The 24,565-nt window shown below is 42.7% G+C and overlaps 2 protein-coding genes across 5 annotated transcripts in view; one reads left to right on the top strand and one right to left on the bottom strand.

Annotated features, from left to right (window-relative positions):
* LOC6581485 (phosphatase and actin regulator 4) overlaps nt 1-24,565 on the bottom strand; it is a 148,782-nt gene that overhangs the window by 116,412 nt on the left and 7,805 nt on the right. The window lies entirely within an intron of this gene.
* LOC6581480 (actin-binding protein IPP) lies at nt 21,280-23,040 on the top strand. Its single transcript, XM_032731242.2, has 2 exons — nt 21,280-21,657; nt 21,721-23,040. Exon 2 carries the CDS (start codon nt 21,731-21,733, stop codon nt 22,976-22,978), a length of 1,248 nt encoding a protein of 415 aa, XP_032587133.1. The 5' UTR covers nt 21,280-21,657; nt 21,721-21,730; the 3' UTR covers nt 22,979-23,040.

Raw genomic sequence — 24,565 nt, 5'->3', positions numbered from 1 at the left:
GCATACAGCATACAGCATACAGCATACAGCATACAGCATACGGCATACGGCATACAGCATACAGCATACAGCATACAGCATACAGCATACAGCATACAGCATACAGCATACAGCATACAGCATACAGCATACAGCATAATAAAAATCAAGCTCATGAGTTTTAAAAAATAAAATATTTTCACAGCTGAATTAATATCATTTTGTGGGCAATCTTATAATGCTTTCGATAATGCTTTAATTTTAATCGATAACAAAATAACGGGACAAGCTATTAATATTTAAAGGAAAACTTGACATTCAAAAAACTTGATAAAACTTGATAAATACAGCATACAGCATACGGCATACAGCATACAGCATACAGCATACAGCATACAGCATACAGCATACAGCATACAGCATACAGCATACAGCATACAGCATACGGCATACAGCATACAGCATACAGCATACAGCATACAGCATACAGCATACAGCATACAGCATACAGCATACAGCATACAGCATACAGCATACAGCATACAGCATACAGCATACAGCATACAGCATACAGCATACAGCATACAGCATACAGCATACAGCATACAGCATACAGCATACAGCATACAGCATACAGCATACAGCATACAGCATACAGCATACAGCATACAGCATACAGCATACAGCATACAGCATACAGCATACAGCATACACAGCATACAGCATACAGCATACAGCATACAGCATACAGCATACAGCATACAGCATACAGCATACAGCATACAGCATACAGCATACAGCATACAGCATACAGCATACAGCATACAGCATACAGCATACAGCATACAGCATACAGCATACAGCATACAGCATACAGCATACAGCATACAGCATACAGCATACAGCATACAGCATACAGCATACAGCATACAGCATACAGCATACAGCATACAGCATACAGCATACAGCATACAGCATACAGCATAATCATGTTCATGAGTTTTAAAAATAAAATATTTTCACAGCTGAATTAATATCATTTTGTGGACAATCTTATGAGAGGGGGCGTCAATGACCTTGGGGGTCAATGACCTTGGGGGGTCAATGACCTTGGGGGTCAATGACCTTGGGGGTCAATGACCTTGGGGGGTCAATGACCTTGGGGGGTCAATGACCTTGGGGGTCAATGACCTTGGGGGTCAATGACCTTGGGGGTCAATGACCTTGGGGGTCAATGACCTTGGGGGTTCAATGACCTTGGGGGTTCAATGACCTTGGGGGGTCAATGACCTTGGGGGTCAATGACCTTGGGGGTCAATGACCTTGGGGGATCCAATGACCTTGGGGGATCCAATGACCTTGGGGGATCCAATGACCTTGGGGGGATCCAATGACCTTGGGGGATCCAATGACCTTGGGGGGTCAATGACCTTGGGGGTCAATGACCTTGGGGGGTCAATGACCTTGGGGGGTCAATGACCTTGGGGGGGGGTCAATGACCTTGGGGGGTCAATGACCTTGGGGGGTCAATGACCTTGGGGGGTCAATGACCTTGGGGGGTCAATGACCTTGGGGGGGTCAATGACCTTGGGGGGTCAATGACCTTGGGGGGTCAATGACCTTGGGGGGTCAATGACCTTGGGGGGTCAATGACCTTGGGGGTCAATGACCTTGGGGGGGTCAATGACCTTGGGGGGGTCAATGACCTTGGGGGGTCAATGACCTTGGGGGGTCAATGACCTTGGGGGGGGTCAATGACCTTGGGGGGGTCAATGACCTTGGGGGGTCAATGACCTTGGGGGGGTCAATGGCCCTGGATGGTCACTGACCTTGGCGATGGGGGGTGCATTTTCGATAATGCTTTAATTTTAATCGATAACAAAATAACGGGACAAGCTATTAATATTTAAAGGAAAACTTGACATTCAAAAAACTTGATAAAACTTGATAAATACAGCATACAGCATACAGCATACAGCATACAGCATACAGCATACAGCATACAGCATACAGCATACAGCATACAGCATACAGCATACAGCATACAGCATACAGCATACGGCATACAGCATACAGCATACAGCATACAGCATACAGCACAGCATACAGCATACAGCATACAGCATACAGCATACAGCATACAGCATACAGCATACAGCATACAGCATACAGCATACAGCATACAGCATAATAAAAATCAAGTTCATGAGTTTTAAAAATAAAATATTTTCACAGCTGAATTAATATCATTTTGTGGGCAATCTTATAATGCTTTCGATAATGCTTTAATTTTAATCGATAACAAAATAACGGGACAAGCTATTAATATTTAAAGGAAAACTTGACATTCAAAAAACTTGATAAAACTTGATAAATACAGCATACAGCATACAGCATACAGCATACAGCATACAGCATACAGCATACAGCATACAGCATACAGCATACAGCATACAGCATACAGCATACAGCATACAGCATACAGCATACAGCATACAGCATACAGCATACAGCATACAGCATAATAAAAACAAGTAAGAAAGCTCTAGTCGAGACTGCTCGACTACGAGATCCCCTGAACCCTTGGAGCAATAGATATTTCAATAATTTTTCGCGTCTTTCAGCTTATACAAGAAACACGCACACACACACACACACACGCACGTACGCACACACAGGCATACATACACACACATGCATACAGACACAAACGCATACACACACTCACATACCCACATACACACACAAACACATTCATACAATACACAAACACATACACACACATACACAAACACATACACACACAAGCACCCACGCATAAACACGCATGGGCTGCAGTGTGCGCTTACTATGAGAACTTAATTGCTTAATAACTTTTTTATGAAGATACGATCTTCATGAAACTTTCAGATTATGATTATAACATGAATATGCATGTAATTGCCAAAGCACAAGTCTCTAGTATTTGAAATACGCTTTTTACAAAAGTGAGGGTGAGGGGGTGAATTTAAGGGTGGGGGGTAAATTTTAACAAAAACCGAAATTGTATAAATTGCTTATAAGCATACATTAAAAATTTGGAGACTCTAGCTATAAAGGTGTAGAAGATATAATTTTATAACTGGGTTTCGATAAGGTTTTTTATCGATAAAAAAAGATCGAGATGAGTTATCGATTTTTAATGATAAACTTGATATGCGCGCTGTAATTACGGACATTTTAAAAAAAATTTGAAGTCTCTAGCACTTATGTCTTCTGAAATCGACGCGTTCATACATACGGACAGACGGACAGACGGACAGACGGACAGACGGACAGACAGACGGACAGGGCCAAATCAACTCAGCTCGTCGCCCTGATCAAGAATATATGTACTTTGTGGGGTCTGCCACGCCTCCTTCTGCCTGTTACATACATTTCAACAAAACCATTATACCCTGATTTCCCATTGAAAATGGGTTCAGGGTATAAAAATCATGTTCATGAGTTTTAAAAATAAAATATTTTCACAGCTGAATTAATATCATTTTGTGGGCAATCTTATGAGAGGGGGCGTCAATGACCTTGGGGGGTCAATGACCTTGGGGGGTCAATGACCTTGGGGGGTCAATGACCTTGGGGGTCAATGACCTTGGGGGTCAATGACCTCGGGGGTCAATGACCTTGGGGGGTCAATGACCTTGGGGGGTCAATGACCTTGGGGGTCAATGACCTTGGGGGGTCAATGACCTTGGGGGGGTCAATGACCTTGGGGGGTCAATGACCTTGGGGGTCAATGACCTTGGGGGTCAATGACCTTGGGGGGTCAATGACCTTGGAGGGTCAATGACCTTGGGGGGTCAATGACCTTGGGGGGTCAATGGCCCTGGATGGTCACTGACCTTGGCGATGGGGGGTGCATTTTCGATAATGCTTTAATTTTAATCGATAACAAAATAACGGGACAAGCTATTAATATTTAAAGGAAAACTTGACATTCAAAAAACTTGATAAAACTTGATAAATACAGCATACAGCATACAGCATACAGCATACAGCATACAGCATACAGCATACAGCATACAGCATACAGCATACAGCATACAGCATACAGCATACAGCATACAGCATACAGCATACAGCATACAGCATACAGCATACAGCATACAGCATACAGCATACAGCATACAGCATACAGCATACAGCATACAGCATACAGCATACAGCATACAGCATACAGCATACAGCATACAGCATACAGCATACAGCATACAGCATACAGCATACAGCATACAGCATAATAAAAATCAAGTTCATGAGTTTTAAAAATAAAATATTTTCACAGCTGAATTAATATCATTTTGTGGGCAATCTTATAATGCTTTCGATAATGCTTTAATTTTAATCGATAACAAAATAACGGGACAAGCTATTAATATTTAAAGGAAAACTTGACATTCAAAAAACTTGATAAAACTTGATAAATACAGCATACAGCATACAGCATACAGCATACAGCATACAGCATACAGCATACAGCATACAGCATACAGCATACAGCATACAGCATACAGCATACAGCATACAGCATACAGCATACAGCATACAGCATACAGCATACAGCATACAGCATACAGCATACAGCATACAGCATACAGCATACAGCATACAGCATACAGCATACAGCATACAGCATACAGCATACAGCATACAGCATACAGCATACAGCATACAGCATACAGCATACAGCATACAGCATACAAAAGCATACAGCATACAGCATACAGCATACAGCATACAGCATACAGCATACAGCATACAGCATACAGCATAATAAAAACAAGTAAGAAAGCTCTAGTCGAGACTGCTCGACTACGAGATCCCCTGAACCCTTGGAGCAATAGATATTTCAATAATTTTTCGCGTCTTTCAGCTTATACAAGAAACACGCACACACACACACACACACGCACGTACGCACACACAGGCATACATACACACACATGCATACAGACACAAACGCATACACACACTCACATACCCACATACACACACAAACACATTCATACAATACACAAACACATACACACACATACACAAACACATACACACACAAGCACCCACGCATAAACACGCATGGGCTGCAGTGTGCGCTTACTATGAGAACTTAATTGCTTAATAACTTTTTTTATGAAGATACGATCTTCATGAAACTTTCAGATTATGATTATAACATGAATATGCATGTAATTGCCAAAGCACAAGTCTCTAGTATTTGAAATACGCTTTTTACAAAAGTGAGGGTGAGGGGGTGAATTTAAGGGTGGGGGGTAAATTTTAACAAAAACCGAAATTGTATAAATTGCTTATAAGCATACATTAAAAATTTGGAGACTCTAGCTATAAAGGTGTAGAAGATATAATTTTATAACTGGGTTTCGATAAGGTTTTTTATCGATAAAAAAAGATCGAGATGAGTTATCGATTTTTAATGATAAACTTGATATGCGCGCTGTAATTACGGACATTTTAAAAAAAATTTGAAGTCTCTAGCACTTATGTCTTCTGAAATCGACGCGTTCATACATACGGACAGACGGACAGACGGACAGACGGACAGACAGACGGACAGGGCCAAATCAACTCAGCTCGTCGCCCTGATCAAGAATATATGTACTTTGTGGGGTCTGCCACGCCTCCTTCTGCCTGTTACATACATTTCAACAAAACCATTATACCCTGATTTCCCATTGAAAATGGGTTCAGGGTATAAAAATCATGTTCATGAGTTTTAAAAATAAAATATTTTCACAGCTGAATTAATATCATTTTGTGGGCAATCTTATGAGAGGGGGCGTCAATGACCTTGGGGGGTCAATGACCTTGGGGGGTCAATGACCTTGGGGGGTCAATGACCTTGGGGGGTCAATGACCTTGGGGGTCAATGACCTCGGGGGTCAATGACCTTGGGGGGTCAATGACCTTGGGGGTCAATGACCTTGGGGGGTCAATGACCTTGGGGGGTCAATGACCTTGGGGGGTCAATGACCTTGGGGGGGTCAATGACCTTGGGGGGTCAATGACCTTGGGGGTCAATGACCTTGGGGGTCAATGACCTTGGAGGGTCAATGACCTTGGGGGTCAATGACCTTGGGGGGTCAATGATCTTGGGGGGTCAATGACCTTGGGTGGTCAATGACCTTGGGGGGTCAATGACCTTGGGGGTCAATGACCTTGGGGGTCAATGACCTTGGGGGTCAATGACCTTGGGGGGTCAATGACCTTGGGGGTCAATGACCTTGGGGGTCAATGACCTTGGGGGTCAATGACCTTGGGGGTCAATGACCTTGGGGGGTCAATGACCTTGGGGGGTCAATGACCTTGGGGGTCAATGACCTTGGGGGTCAATGACCTTGGGGGTCAATGACCTTGGGGGTCAATGACCTTGGGGGTCAATGACCTTGGGGGGTCAATGACCTTGGGGGTCAATGACCTTGGGGGTCAATGACCTTGGGGGTCAATGACCTTGGGGGTCAATGACCTTGGGGGGTCAATGACCTTGGGGGGTCAATGACCTTGGGGGTCAATGACCTTGGGGGGTCAATGACCTTGGGGGGTCAATGACCTTGGGGGTCAATGACCTTGGGGGGGTCAATGACCTTGGGGGGGGTCAATGACCTTGGGGGGGTCAATGGCCCTGGATGGTCACTGACCTTGGGGATGGGGGGTGCATTTTCGATAATGCTTTAATTTTAATCGATAACAAAATAACGGGACAAGCTATTAATATTTAAAGGAAAACTTGACATTCAAAAAACTTGATAAAACTTGATAAATACAGCATACAGCATACAGCATACAGCATACGGCATACGGCATACAGCATACAGCATACAGCATACAGCATACAGCATACAGCACACAGCATACAGCATACAGCATACAGCATACAGCATACAGCATACAGCATACAGCATACAGCATACAGCATACAGCATACAGCATACAGCATACAGCATACAGCATACAGCATACAGCATACAGCATACAGCATACAGCATACAGCATACAGCATACAGCATACAGCATACAGCATACAGCATACAGCATACAGCATACAGCATACAGCATACAGCATACAGCATACAGCATACAGCATACAGCATACAGCATACAGCATAAAGCATACAGCATACAGCATACAGCATACAGCATACAGCATACGGCATACAGCATACAGCATACAGCATACAGCATACAGCATACAGCATACAGCATACGGCATACAGCATACAGCATACAGCATACACAGCATACAGCATACAGCATACAGCATACAGCATACAGCATACAGCATACAGCATACAGCATACAGCATACAGCATACAGCATACAGCATACAGCATACAGCATACAGCATACAGCATACAGCATACAGCATACAGCATACAGCATACAGCATACAGCATACAGCATACAGCATACAGCATACAGCATACAGCATACAGCATACAGCATACAGCATACAGCATACAGCATACAGCATACAGCATACAGCATACAGCATACAGCATAATCATGTTCATGAGTTTTAAAAATAAAATATTTTCACAGCTGAATTAATATCATTTTGTGGACAATCTTATAAGAGGGGGCGTCAATGACCTTGGGGGGTCAATGACCTTGGGGGGGTCAATGACCTTGGGGGGTCAATGACCTTGGGGGGTCAATAACCTTGGGGGGTCAATGACCTTGGGGGTCAATGACCTTGGGGGTCAATGACCTTGGGGGTCAATGACCTTGGGGGGTCAATGACCTTGGGGGGTCAATGACCTTGGGGGGTCAATGACCTTGGGGGGTCAATGACCTTGGGGGTCAATGACCTTGGGGGTCAATGACTTTGGGGGTCAATGACCTTGGGGGTCAATGACCTTGGGGGGTCAATGACCTTGGGGGGTCAATGACCTTGGGGGGTCAATGACCTTGGGGGGGTCAATGACCTTGGGGGGTCAATGACCTTGGGGGATCAATGACCTTGGGGGGTCAATGACCTTGGGGGGTCAATGACCTTGGGGGTCAATGACCTTGGGGGGTCAATGACCTTGGGGGGTCAATGACCTTGGGGGGTCAATGACCTTGGGGGGTCAATGACCTTGGGGGGTCAATGACCTTGGGGGGTCAATGACCTTGGGGGGGTCAATGACCTTGGGGGGTCAATGACCTTGGGGGGTCAATGACCTTGGGGAGGGTCAATGACCTTGGGGGGGTCAATGACCTTGGGGGGGGTCAATGACCTTGGGGGGGTCAATGACCTTGGGGGGGGTCAATGACCTTGGGGGGGTCAATGGCCCTGGATGGGCACTGACCTTGGGGATGGGGGTTGCATTTTCGATAATGCTTTAATTTTAATCGATAACAAAATAACGGGACAAGCTATTAATATTTAAAGGAAAACTTGACATTCAAAAAACTTGATAAAACTTGATAAATACAGCATACAGCATACAGCATACAGCATACAGCATACAGCATACAGCATACAGCATACAGCATACAGCATACAGCATACAGCATACAGCATACAGCATACAGCATACAGCATACAGCATACAGCATACAGCATACAGCATACAGCATACAGCATACAGCATACAGCATACAGCATACAGCATACAGCATACAGCATACAGCATACAGCATACAGCATACAGCATACAGCATACAGCATACAGCATACAGCATACAGCATACAGCATACAGCATACAGCATACAGCATACAGCATACAGCATACAGCATACAGCATACAGCATACAGCATACAGCATACAGCATACATCATACAGCATACAGCATACAGCATACAGCATACAGCATACAGCATACAGCATACAGCATACAGCATACAGCATACAGCATACAGCATACAGCATACGGCATACAGCATACAGCATACAGCATACAGCATACAGCATAATAAAAATCATGTTCATGAGTTTTAAAAATAAAATATTTTCACAGCTGAATTAATATCATTTTGTGGGCAATCTTATAATGCTTTCGATAATGCTTTAATTTTAATCGATAACAAAATAACGGGACAAGCTATTAATATATAAAGGAAAACTTGACATTCAAAAAACTTGATAAAACTTGATAAATACAGCATACAGCATACAGCATACAGCATACAGCATACAGCATACAGCATACAGCATACAGCATACAGCATACAGCATACAGCATACAGCATACAGCATACAGCATACAGCATACAGCATACAGCATACAGCATACAGCATACAGCATACAGCATACAGCATACAGCATACAGCATACAGCATACAGCATACAGCATACAGCATACAGCATACAGCATACAGCATACAGCATACAGCATACAGCATACAGCATACAGCATACAGCATACAGCACAGCATACAGCATACAGCATACAGCATAATCATGTTCATGAGTTTTAAAAATAAAATATTTTCACAGCTGAATTAATATCATTTTGTGGGCAATCTTATGAGAGGGGGCGTCAATGACCTTGGGGGGTCAATGACCTTGGGGGGTCAATGACCTTGGGGGTCAATGACCTTGGGGGGTCAATGACCTTGGGGGTCAATGACCTTGGGGGGTCAATGACCTTGGGGGGGTCAATGACCTTGGGGGGTCAATGACCTTGGGGGTCAATGACCTTGGGGGGTCAATGACCTTGGGGGGTCAATGACCTTGGGGGGTCAATGACCTTGGGGGTCAATGACCTTGGGGGGTCAATGACCTTGGGGGTCAATGACCTTGGGGGTCAATGACCTTGGGGGGTCAATGACCTTGGGGGTCAATGACCTTGGGGGTCAATGACCTTGGGGGGTCAATGACCTTGGGGGTCAATGACCTTGGGGGGTCAATGACCTTGGGGGTCAATGACCTTGGGGGGTCAATGACCTTGGGGGGTCAATGACCTTGGGGGTCAATGACCTTGGGGGGTCAATGACCTTGGGGGGTCAATGACCTTGGGGGGGTCAATGACCTTGGGGGGGTCAATGACCTTGGGGGGGTCAATGACCTTGGGGGGTCAATGACCTTGGGGGGGGGGTCAATGACCTTGGGGATGGGGGGTGCATTTTCGATAATGCTTTAATTTTAATCGATAACAAAATAACGGGACAAGCTATTAATATTTAAAGGAAAACTTGACATTCAAAAAACTTGATAAAACTTGATAAATACAGCATACAGCATACAGCATACAGCATACAGCATACGGCATACAGCATACAGCATACAGCATACAGCATACAGCAAACAGCATACAGCATACAGCATACAGCATACAGCATACAGCATACAGCATACAGCATACAGCATACAGCATACAGCATACAGCATACAGCATACAGCATACAGCATACAGCATACAGCATACAGCATACAGCATACAGCATACAGCATACAGCATACAGCATACGGCATACGGCATACAGCATACAGCATACAGCATACAGCATACAGCATACAGCATACAGCATACAGCATACAGCATACAGCATACAGCATAATCATGTTCATGAGTTTTAAAAATAAAATATTTTCACAGCTGAATTAATATCATTTTGTGGACAATCTTATGAGAGGGGGCGTCAATGACCTTGGGGGTCAATGCCTTGGGGGTCAATGACCTTGGGGGGTCAATGACCTTGGGGGTCAATGACCTTGGGGGGTCAATGACCTTGGGGGTCAATGACCTTGGGGGTCAATGACCTTGGGGGGTCAATGACCTTGGGGGTCAATGACCTTGGGGGTCAATGACCTTGGGGGGTCAATGACCTTGGGGGGGGTCAATGACCTTGGGGGGTCAATGACCTTGGGGGGGTCAATGACCTTGGGGGGGTCAATGACCTTGGGGGTCAATGACCTTGGGGGGGTCAATGACCTTGGGGGGTCAATGACCTTGGGGGGTCAATGACCTTGGGGGGTCAATGACCTTGGGGGGGTCAATGACCTTGGGGGGTCAATGACCTTGGGGGGGTCAATGACCTTGGGGGGTCAATGACCTTGGGGGGGTCAATGACCTTGGGGGTCAATGACCTTGGGGGGTCAATGACCTTGGGGGGTCAATGACCTTGGGGGGTCAATGACCTTGGGGGGGTCAATGACCTTGGGGGGTCAGCATACAGCATACAGCATACGGCATACAGCATACAGCATACAGCATACGGCATACAGCATACAGCATACAGCATACAGCATACAGCATACAGCATACAGCATACAGCATACAGCATACAGCATACAGCATACAGCATACAGCATACAGCATACAGCATACAGCATACAGCATACAGCATACAGCATACAGCATACAGCATACAGCATACAGCATACAGCATACAGCATACAGCATACAGCATACAGCATACAGCATACAGCATACAGCATACAGCATACAGCATACAGCATACAGCATACAGCATACGGCATACAGCATACAGCATACAGCATACAGCATACAGCATACAGCATACAGCATACAGCATACAGCATACAGCATACAGCATACAGCATACAGCATACAGCATACAGCATACAGCATAATAAAAATCAAGTTCATGAGTTTTAAAAATAAAATATTTTCACAGCTGAATTAATATCATTTTGTGGGCAATCTTATAATGCTTTCGATAATGCTTTAATTTTAATCGATAACAAAATAACGGGACAAGCTATTAATATTTAAAGGAAAACTTGACATTCAAAAAACTTGATAAAACTTGATAAATACAGCATACAGCATACAGCATACAGCATACAGCATACAGCATACAGCATACAGCATACGGCATACAGCATACAGCATACAGCATACAGCATACAGCATACAGCATACAGCATACAGCATACAGCATACAGCATACAGCATACAGCATACAGCATACAGCATACAGCATACAGCATACAGCATACAGCATACAGCATACAGCATACAGCATACAGCATACAGCATACAGCATACAGCATACAGCATACAGCATACAGCATACAGCATACAGCATACAGCATACAGCATACAGCATACAGCATACAGCATACAGCATACAGCATACAGCATACAGCATACAGCATACAGCATACAGCATACAGCATACAGCATACAGCATACAGCATACAGCATACAGCATACAGCATACAGCATACAGCATACAGCATACAGCATACATACAGCATACAGCATACAGCATACAGCATACAGCATACAGCATACAGCATACAGCATACAGCATACAGCATACAGCATACAGCATACAGCATACAGCATACAGCATACAGCATACAGCATACGGCATAATCATGTTCATGAGTTTTAAAAATAAAATATTTTCACAGCTGAATTAATATCATTTTGTGGACAATCTTATGAGAGGGGGCGTTAATGACCTTGGGGGTCAATGACCTTGGGGGGTCAATGACCTTGGGGGGTCAATGACCTTGGGGGTCAATAACCTTGGGGGGTCAATGACCTTGGGGGGTCAATGACCTTGGGGGGTCAATGACCTTGGGGGGTCAATGACCTTGGGGGGTCAATGACCTTGGGGGGTCAATGACTTTGGGGGGTCAATGACCTTGGGGGTCAATGACCTTGGGGGGGTCAATGACCTTGGGGGTCAATGACTTTGGGGGGTCAATGACCTTGGGGGGTCAATGACCTTGGGGGGTCAATGACCTTGGGGGTCAATGACCTTGGGGGGTCAATGACCTTGGGGGTCAATGACTTTGGGGGGTCAATGACCTTGGGGGGTCAATGACCTTGGGGGGTCAATGACCTTGGGGGGTCAATGACCTTGGGGGGTCAATGACCTTGGGGGGTCAATGACCTTGGGGGGTCAATGACCTTGGGGGGTCAATGACCTTGGGGGGTCAATGACCTTGGGGGGTCAATGACCTTGGGGGGTCAATGACCTTGGGGGGTCAATGACCTTGGGGGGTCAATGACCTTGGGGGGTCAATGACCTTGGGGGGTCAATGACCTTGGGGGGGTCAATGACCTTGGGGGGGTCAATGACCTTGGGGGGTCAATGACCTTGGGGGGGTCAATGACCTTGGGGGTCAATGACCTTGGGGGGGGTCAATGACCTTGGGGGAGGGTCAATGACCTTGGGGGGGTCAATGACCTTGGGGGAGGGTCAATGACCTTGGGGGGTCAATGACCTTGGGGGGTCAATGACCTTGGGGGGTCAATGGCCCTGGATGGGCACTGACCTTGGGGATGGGGGTTGCATTTTCGATAATGCTTTAATTTTAATCGATAACAAAATAACGGGACAAGCTATTAATATTTAAAGGAAAACTTGACATTCAAAAAACTTGATAAAACTTGATAAATACAGCATACAGCATACAGCATACAGCATACAGCATACAGCATACAGCATACAGCATACAGCATACAGCATACAGCATACAGCATACAGCATACAGCATACAGCATACAGCATACAGCATACAGCATACAGCATACAGCATACAGCATACAGCATACAGCATACAGCATACAGCATACAGCATACAGCATACAGCATACAGCATACAGCATACATACAGCATACAGCATACAGCATACAGCATACAGCATACAGCATACAGCATACAGCATACAGCATACAGCATACAGCATACAGCATACAGCATACAGCATACAGCATACAGCATACAGCATACAGCATACAGCATACAGCATACAGCATACAGCATACAGCATACAGCATACAGCATACAGCATACAGCATACAGCATACAGCATACAGCATACAGCATACAGCATACAGCATACAGCATACAGCATACAGCATACAGCATACAGCATACAGCATACAGCATACAGCATACAGCATAATAAAAATCATGTTCATGAGTTTTAAAAATAAAATATTTTCACAGCTGAATTAATATCATTTTGTGGGCAATCTTATAATGCTTTCGATAATGCTTTAATTTTAATCGATAACAAAATAACGGGACAAGCTATTAATATATAAAGGAAAACTTGACATTCAAAAAACTTGATAAAACTTGATAAATACAGCATACAACGCATACAGCATACAGCATACAGCATACAGCATACGGCATACAGCATACAGCATACAGCATACAGCATACAGCATACAGCATACAGCATACGGCATACAACAGCATACAGCATACAGCATACAACAGCATACAGCATACAGCATACAGCATACAGCATACAGCATACAGCATACAGCATACAGCATACAGCATACAGCATACAGCATACAGCATACAGCATACATCATACAGCATACAGCATACAGCATACGGCATACAGCATACAGCATACAGCATAATCATGTTCATGAGTTTTAAAAATAAAATATTTTCACAGCTGAATTAATATCATTTTGTGGGCAATCTTATGAGAGGGGGCGTCAATGACCTTGGGGGGTCAATGACCTTGGGGGGTCAATGACCTTGGGGGGTCAATGACCTTGGGGGGTCAATGACCTTGGGGGGTCAATGACCTTGGGGGGTCAATGACCTTGGGGGTCAATGACCTTGGGGGGTCAATGACCTTGGGGGTCAATGACCTTGGGGGTCAATGACCTTGGGGGTCAATGACCTTGGGGGGTCAATGACCTTGGGGGTCAATGACCTTGGGGGGTCAATGACCTTGGGGGGTCAATGACCTTGGGGGTCAATGACCTTGGGGGGGTCAATGACCTTGGGGGGTCAATGACCTTGGGGGTCAATGACCTTGGGGGTCAATGACCTTGGGGGTCAATGACCTTGGGGGTCAATGACCTTGGGGGGTCAATGACCTTGGGGGGTCAATGACCTTGGGGGGTCAATGACCTTGGGGGATCAATGACCTTGGGGGGTCAATGACCTTGGGGGGTCAATGACCTTGGGGGGTCAATGACCTTGGGGGGTCAATGACCTTGAGTTAAGTACTTTATTTTATGAATATCTTCTAAAATACCGTGTAAATACTAGTTTGACTTTTTGAATACCCTGTTACTAGTTATTGTTGTGATAATCTGCTTAAAACCCCTGAAATTATGGCATGCTATAAAATTATGCTAGAATATTAGAACTCAGTTCCATGAATATGAATACACAGGATACACAAGATACACACAACTACTTGAATACCCTGTAAGCTATCAACTTGCAAGTACTTTAAGTTTAAAGCAACTTCAGCTTGATTTGAGCCTGCCCCAAAAATTCAATGAATAATGCAGAGCTCTTAGCTCAGAGGTCGAGCGCATAAATCACTTGAGTTTAAATAATTGCAATTATCAAATTGCGCTTGATTAATTGCCCGCGTAAAGTCCAATTAATTGTTCACAGCGATAGAGCTCTCTTCCCTTCCCCCGCCCGCCCCCTCTCTCGCTAAACATCGCTCGTTTGTCTTCGGTGTCAACGGCGGACGCTGCTCAACAAGTAAATGGAAGGCCGGTCTAGACCCGTGAAGCACTTCAAAAGGCGGTTTCAATTTTCATAAAGCGCCGCGATGCTCATGATAAAACACGTTTAGCCCGTTGTCAGGTCAGTTGGGCGACCCGTCATTTATTAACAGCTGACCGGTGTGCGAGGGCGTGGCACATTAAGAATTCATTGCTTAATAATGTATATATGAATGAAAAATATAATGATAATAGCGGTGAAAAGGGGAAAGGAAATTGTTGTCGAACCTCGGTTAAAAATGCACAGCAACAATTTCCGTTTCCGTTCGCCCGCTGAACGTTTCAGCCTCAATTGTTGTTGCTGCTGCTGCTGCTGCTTCTGCTTCCCCTGTCGACGTTTGCGTAACATTTGCCTGCTTTTTGGCCAGCTGATAAATGTTTGGCCTATTAAGGACACAAATCAAACGGCCGCCTCACTTGACTTTTGCCAACTCAACTTGATTCAACTCAATTGCCAATTTACACATACAGACACTCACATACACACACACATATACACACTGCCGCTTTCATGTCTGGCGTTAAATTGAATTCTCTGGAGATAAGGCGAACTCGTCGCATCTCCCACGTTTTTATTATTGACTGCGTTTAACGTGGCGTATAATCGATTTTTATATATAGATATAAGAAAATCGCTCAGCCGACACGTAGCACACGCCGCGAGCTCAACACGTTTAACTAACTAACCAAAATCAATTGCCGCGCTACAAAAAAACAAAAAAACCGAAAAGAAAAACCTGAGTTAATTTTCTACACTTTTCTCTGTTCGCTTTTTATTTAAACATATGCCGTGGGCCAGCGACTGGTCAACGTACGTCAAAGCCCACACGAAGGTCGAGCTGGGGCAAAACATAAGCGCGTCTATTGATTCTTACGGAATTTACAGGGTATTCAAAAGTGAAAAGTGTGAAGGACTGGTAGAAAGAAGTGAAGAATTAGAACGATTAGCATGAGGTTCCATAGGAAATTTTATGGAAGTTAAATGTTATAATATTCTTTGACCAAAGAATTTAGTTATATTTATTAAATATATATTGTAATAATAATCTAAATAATCTAAACTAAACAACTTAAAAATGGAATACATCCCTTCTTTCTGTTGAATATATTTCACGAAAATATAGGATATTAAAAGCGCTTCACTTCTTAATTTAAGAAAATAGAAAACCTATACATTATCACTAATAAAGACAACTACTAGGAGGGCAAAATGACCATAAAAGAATAACTGGGGAAGGTAGAAGCATAACATCGATATAGCGTTGTTGTTTTCTTTCATTTTCTCACTCTGTTGCCTTTTCTCTGTTCCCCTTTCTCACTGTTGTTATTGAATTCTTTCCGTTTCTTCTCTCTCTCTCTCTGTCTGTCTCGCCCTCTGTCTTGCTCTACATTTACCTATTTCTCTTTCTTCATATATATATCTCTCTCTATCTCACTCTTTCAACCTGTCTCCCTCTCTCTCTCTCTCTCTCTCTTCCTCTCTCATTATCTCTCTATCTATCTATGCCTTTCTTCCTTTTTGTCTTTATTCTTTCAAGCAGTCTTCTCTCAATCTTTCTCTCTCTTTGCCGTCTTCTTCCTCTTTATCCACCATTTACACTAATCTTACCTCCAAACCAATATACTCTTTTCATTTTAAGAGTGAGTAGCTTAACTACACTTATCATTCCTCAAATACCAATCAGCAAACAGTCTCGCATTAAGCTCATCTCTCTCTCTTTCATTGCACACATACACATATACCCTTTCTCGTTTTTCAATTATCCTCCCATTCATCTCACATTAAAAAGAATAGCTGCAGAATGCATAATTGGCCAGTCGAATACTTCTGCTTTATCAAACTAACGCTACCTACATATACATATGTATATAATATATAAATATATTTCCATTAAAAACGAAGGCAGTTGAATGCACTTAATTATGGAAAATTGTTAAATAAATGCGAGGCAACAAAGCTGTCAATAATATGGCAGCAGCAGCAGCAGAAGCAGCAGCAGCAGCCGAAGCAGACCGAGCTGAGCCCCGGCAACAAGCGTACAACATGGCGTATAAGTAACCGCTTTATTGTCATTTGCTGCGCCACTCAATAAGCCAAGCGATGGAGAGAGAGAGAGAGAGAGAGAGAGAGAGAGAGAGGGAGGGGAGAGGCGTGACTTGACTTGACTTGGCCTGGTCAACAATGTCGGCCACATGCACAGCAAACGACCTCAACTTGAGTTGAACAGCCAGCGGGGGGGAGGCAGTAGGCGGTGGTGCGGTGTGGCTTTGAATGCAATTATGTGCAGTGCATGCAGCTGATGTCGTGGAGTGGGCGTGGGCGTGGGTGTGGGCATGGTCAGCAGGTAAGTAGGCCAGCATAAATAAATAAAGAAGAACCACGCAAATATATATACACAGATATATTATACTATATATATATATATATAGATTATAAATATTGTCATTTGCATAAAACGTAAAGCAATTGCTGATTGAGTTTTTCAAAGACGTTGGCAAGGTTCAAGGACTTGGCCAAGTCTCTCATCTCTGTGTGTGTGTTTGTGTGTGTAAATAAAGATTATCTGCGCCTGTCATGTGCTGCGCATTTTTATGTTAATTCTACAGCAACAACAACAACAACAACAATGGCAACAACAAACAATGGCCACAAGCCAAAAGCCAGCGCATAAAGGCCAAACATGAATTGCCACTTGAGGGCGTGGCACAGCCAAGCCGCAATTGGCAGCGCCTAATCCAAAATGCCAAAGCACGCACATATGTAGATGAAGATGTATGTACCAAGAGAGGGAGAGAGAGAGAGGAAGAGGGGAGACACATACACACATATATATTATATTAGATTTCTTAAGAATTTTGTCGTCTTGCAGCTTAACTTTTGCTGCAATTTTGCTTAAGGCTGAGCGAGCTTTAAGCTGCCTCAACTCGCACGCCCGCCCGCCCCTCACTTTGCCCTCAAGCCTCTCTCTCGTGTTCACAGATTGTTTATAAGTATTTGAAGCATCCTTAAGTAGCTATCCAAAGTATCATAGCCACAAGTAGTTGCTATTTATGGGCCTTGTTTAACATTTAATTGGACTGCTTTCACAACTGGGGAAGGTGAATGGGGGGAGTACTTAGAAAAGTTTTTACTATTAATTGAATGAAAGTGTCTATATAAGATATGTGTGCTATAGTATACATGTATGTATATCTGTAACATAATCTGAGTGCTCTAGGTATATGAAAGACTTTCGAATTTCACTACATATTCTATAAAAGTATAGCTAGAGGATTTTTGATAGACGATCAATATATCAAATATATCATATGTCGATATATTATTATATATGTATATCAATATATCAAATATATGAAATGTCGGTTATAACAACTCTGCTTATAGCGTCTGTGTGGTTATTGCGCCAAAAATTCTGAACCCCAGACAAACATAAGTTTTATTATAGATTATAGAGTTTTCCACTAAAAGATATATACAGTCGTATCCGGTTATAGCGACGTTAAAGGGATCATCGTTATGACCGGAGACGACTGTATATATCTTGCATATTATATCTTGCATATTATATGAAGGAGTTAACTGTACATAAACACATACATAGACATATATACATATATATGTACATGCATATCTTTCCTATTTTTATATCAAGAAGTTCTCTCCACATTCTACCACATCTAAGCTCTACTTGATCCACTTAATATGTATTTAATATCCATAATGCAGCTGTGACATGATGATATATTGGTATCTATATACATATGTACTTTTATATCTCAACTCAATATCTCAACTCAATTTCATAGTCGATCTATTTGGAGTACTCGGGGTATTAATGCTGTCAATATGGCAACGTTTATGACAAACTTGGCTACAATGATGGCAAACAGCATCGTCCTAATCGAAAAACACAAACACACACACACACTTTGACAGCTCGTTGGCCCATCTTGACGGGTAGTTAGAGTCTCTCTCTGTGCGTGTGTGTGTGAGTGTGTGCGCCACAAGCTAATGAGTCCATGGCGTGTCTTTAGCGTTCGAGTTAATGTTGCGCGTATTGATTTCGCTTTTGCAGCTGCCGTTGCCTCCTTTCGCTTGCCACATAATTGGCTCAAGTTGGCAGCTCGCCAGGCGGACTGCAGCATCCTTTGTGCCAGGCGCGCTGCTGCCACAATTAAGGATGAGTAGACAAAGAGAGAGCCAGCGAGAGAGAGGGGGTGAGGGGGAGTGCCACGGTTACGTGCATGAAATGTAAATTTAATTTGCAACTTGTGCCAAAACATTTTCTAGCCACATAAGTTTTACTTCTGTTTACGGCCTATTGATTTGGGCCAAACTTGACGTCATTAGCGAGTGCCGACTGTAGGTGTGCGTGTGTGCGTGGGTGTTTGGTAAACGGAAATAAATGAGATCAAATGGGTAAAGTTTACTGCGCCACATGCTTAACTAAGGCTGCGCCAAATTATCTAAATCATTGAAGTTTCATTCTAGTTCCACGAGTGCGAATATACCCTATAAGCATGCACTGTTTTGGGTAGTGCATAAGCCTTACATATAGCCTGTATGCCTGTAGCTTTCGTGTTATTGCGAAAGATTACATTAACTCTCGCTAACACTCTCACTCACACTCACTCTCAATCTCGCTATCTCTCTCTCTCTCTCTCTATCTCTCTCTTTCGCCTTTATTTCGCTCTCTGGTGAGCATTTGATTTTACGATTCCGCTTTGTGGCGCATCCCTAAAGGTTTCACTCGCGCGTTGACTGCCATTGCAATGCATTTCTATAGCCAGCTGCCTAGATAACCAAAGACCAAGAAATTCACTGGGGTCTGCTACAATACTGTAGCTGGTGGCATGCGAGAGCCAACAAAAGGCTTATGTAGCCACATAATGCTTTTATTAATATTAAATTCGAACTAAATTAAATTTAAAATGAAGCCAGAGCTATGAAGAACAATAGAAGAATTTTACTAAGCTCGAAGAGGACAAATACCTAATATGAAGTATATAGATTATATAGAAATCATATAAACTATATTATGACATTATATATGTATATCCTTATTTTTTAATTTTATTTTACTTAAAGAGGTGCAGAAGCTTATATGAAATCAATAGAATATATTTACTTAACTTTACTATATGAACTTTACTATAAACTCTTATACATTTACATTACATAAATTCAACAACTTGCTACTTTTTTATTTATTTTAAGGAATATATTAAAGTCTACTTCAAGTAGCTTCGAAAGATTTCTGCTTTTGTTTATATTGAGAGAGAACAGAGCTGCTGTCTCTAGCGCTAACTATCAACAGCTAAATTTCTCAACAACTATTAGCACATATATTTTATATATTGTATGTCTATGATAATCCAAATGCATTCCTAACAGTCATTTCCAACCTTTCGTTTATTAATTAAAAGTGTTATCTTAATTCTTCCGAAATTCTATCGAAATTCTTCTTTCCAACACTGGCTCTCTGCTAATGACGATTGCCAACACTCCTTCAAAGCAACTCATCCCATTTACGAATTGCACAACACTGTAAGAATACCCTGCACAGTTGGCATTGGCTTTTCCTGTTGGATCTCTGCTCACCTCTCTTTTATTATCATAAAAAACTTTTGCAAACTAATTTGTCATAGCCTTGATTTCTTTATTCTCATTCCCAATTTGAATAAACCCATTTGTAATGCTTTATATATTCAATATTCTAGTTTGTTTGTTTCAACAAAAGTCTTGGAAAGTTCCACTTCCATTCTCAAAAATGTTTCCTTGTCGCATGAAATGTCTCCAATATTCTACAAACAAATCAGACATATTGTTAAAATTCTCTAATCATTCTCTGATAACTGTTCAAGCTTGTAGAAATTTTGTTTAGGTTTATTTTTACCTCATACAACACATTTTACTGAAAATTAAATAATAATTTTTTCATTTGTGCTTTTGTTTAAATTATATATGGTATTTGCCCGCCTATAATGTGTGGCACTTTAGCACAGGAGGCGTTGCTTTTCCTGTCCAATTTGTAGAATTCGCACAGAATCTTAGCAAAATTGTTTTGAGTGATTGAACTTGAACTGTGCGCACTGCGAATATTGTTTTAGCTGTCGATTAAGCTACTAAAATTTGATTAAGAACAAATTTATAATAAATTGTACCAAGTGCGATTCATACGATTTTTTTTATTTTTAAATTAATTTGCAGTGAGTTTATTAACTCTTTGTTTTGATTTTCTCTCTCTATATATATATATATATATTCTTCAGCTAATTGGACATGTCGACTGTCAAGAATCACCAGCCCTCCGAGCAGGAGGCACAGGTGAAGGATGCCGAGAATTCGACGAATTTGAGCTCGAGTCAGATGCAGAAGGTGTTGCCGCAGAAGACGCCCTTGCAGGAGGCCGTTGAGAACTTCATGGTCAACACTCTGGTGAAGGATGTGAAGATCACGATTGGAAAGCAGGTCTTCGAGTGTCATAGCTGTGTGCTGCGCACATTCTGCAAGTGCTTTGAGCAGACATTGCTGTCGGGCAAGGCTTTTACGCTGCCCGAGGATAAGATTTCGGCAGAGTCCTTTCTCCTCGCCTACAATTGGATGATCAGCTCGGATAGCAGCTGTCAGCGTGGCAATTTATTGGATCTGCTAGTGGCAGCCGAGTATTTGGACGCCCCGAAGCTGGTGCAGAGCGTCTATGGGGCCCTGAATGATGAGCGTTTCTTCTCGAATCTAGATGCCTTTAATTGCTTCACCGAGGCCTGCACCAAGGGCATTTCGAGTGTCGCCGATCTGATGATCGATCGCATCGGCAAATCGTTTCTCGTGTTCGTGTCGTCGGACGAGTTTCGCGAATTGAACGTAAATGTGGTGTGCACTCTGCTCAGCTCCGATTTGCTGGGCGTTCACACCGAGGTAGAGGTGTTCTACGCGGGCCTGTTGTGGGTCATTAGCGATTATACGGAGCGTAAGATGTATTTACGCCGTGTGCTGAGGTCGGTCCGTTTCGAACTGATGCCACCACCGGCTCAGCTCAATTTCGGGGATCGACTCAACGAAATGACACCGTATGCTCTGGATTTACTGTTATTTCTGCTGTGCGTGGCCATCATCAATGCCCAGGAGCGTACGCTTCACAATCAGAATGGAATACCTCAGCGTCATCGCATCTACATTAGGGACCCGCTATGCCCCTATTTAGATCTCTTGGAGAATCGCACTGAAGAGCTAAGCGTTACGATGTTCAGGGATTACATTTTGTCGCTCGAAAATGAATTTGATGAGTTTAAAGCACGCATTGTTGAATTAGTGTCGGAAGAGGAGACGGATGAGGAGGAGGAGAATGCCGAAGAGAATGAGAATGCTAACTCAAAGGAGGGCGACGAGGACGAGGAAGAGATGGAGGAAGAGCAGTGCGAAATTGAGGACGATGAGGAAGAAAACGAGACTGTCGAAGTAGAGGAGGAGGAGGAGGACATCGATGTAGATATGCTGTCGGAGGAAACCGAGCAGGATGCAATTATGTAAATGTAAATATGAATACATTTGAATTGAAATACAAGAAATGCTTGACTTAGTCCCAATGTCAATGCAGTTTATTAAACTCTGATGGGGCTAAGATATAAGATGGGCGGACTTACAAATTTTCACTTCTGACTTCCCAAATAGATTTCTACACCCAAAAATATATTTTAAAATTTTTTTTACTGTGAAGAAAAATGGGTTTTAGCTTTTAACATTTACATTTAACTTGGGGATAAACCGTTGAAGCAGTTTTTGAAGCTTTTGTGATGATGCTTTACCAATAATTAATCTGAAATCTAGTTATATAGTAATTCAACCAAATTTTTGGTACAATATCTGCTGTCTAGCTCTGAGCTTAAGTTTCCCTTATAAGTGTAAATATTTAACAGCTGAATTGAAAATGAGGGCATTACACTAAGTTTTTACCTCTCTTTCCTTGCTTCATTTACAGCCCCATTTGACATGAGGATTAACTAATATTTAAGTATTATTTCCTACAAATTGTAAAATAGTTAACATTTCGTTTTGCCAATTAAGTCTAACCTGAGCTCTAGTCATATGATTAACTGTAATTTCCGCTGCCCCTCCCATTCACAGCTAAATTTAAATAGGTTTCCATTTGGGTTTCTCTGCAGCTGCAGTTTAACATGCGGATTAACCACTTGGTATTTATGCCACTTAAACACAACCATGCCAAATGGCGGCTATGCAAATTTACCAAGTACTTTAGTTGGCCAATTACGCTTTGAGCATTTCACACTGAAGACATCAAGTTAAACACGAAAAACAAAGTACAAAAATAAAAAAAAAATATAATAAAAATGCATTCGAGTCAAGTTTTATATATTTTTTTATTTCGCACAGACTGTGTGTGTGTGTGTGCCACGCCCTCTTTGTGCCGTCAACTCATTAAGTGGCGCGCTGGCAATGCAATGTGGGGAATGTCCTTTGTCCTTTTTACTGTTGTTTCTCACACTTTCCTCACTCTATCTCTCTCTCTCTTTCTCTGTCTGTCTTTCTCTTTCTCTGTCTGTCTTCATCTCATTCTCATACTCCCGCCGTTGCCTTGGCGCCGTCTAGCGAAACTGATTTTTGTTTTAACCATTTCTTTTATGTGCCGCATATAGAGTGTCGCCATTTGGTGGGGCGCTTAATTAAATTACAGTTTCCAGCACCACCCCAAACTACCCTTGCCTCCCCTACTCTACAACAGTTCCATGCTGTCAAGGGAACGCATATCTTTTCGATACTCGCTTCGATTTGTCCCCCCTCAATCGTTGTTTTAATGAGTTGCTCGCTGTTGTTGCAAATGCTGATGCATCATGTTAGTTGGATGTGTTGGTAGACTCCTTGCTCCCCCACCTACTCCCCCGCCAATCAATCAGATGCATGAGCATTTTCTCTCTGTGTGTTTTCCCCTTTGGCAAGCACAATCGAGATGCGATTTAATTGAGCATTTTATATGCATTTTTATTATCAATCAGTTTTGTGAAAAGATAAGGATGCTCTGCAGTCAAAGCGTAATATATTACTTTAATTAATTTAAGATGATCTGAACTCGATGTTATCATACATTTTGCTACTAGCCTA

This window comes from Drosophila mojavensis, unplaced genomic scaffold, assembly GCF_018153725.1.
Source record: "Drosophila mojavensis isolate 15081-1352.22 unplaced genomic scaffold, ASM1815372v1 contig_74, whole genome shotgun sequence".
NCBI lineage: Eukaryota > Metazoa > Arthropoda > Insecta > Diptera > Drosophilidae > Drosophila > Drosophila mojavensis.
The sequence above is the reverse complement of the archived record's forward strand: the minus strand, read 5'-3'. Positions and strand labels throughout refer to the sequence as shown.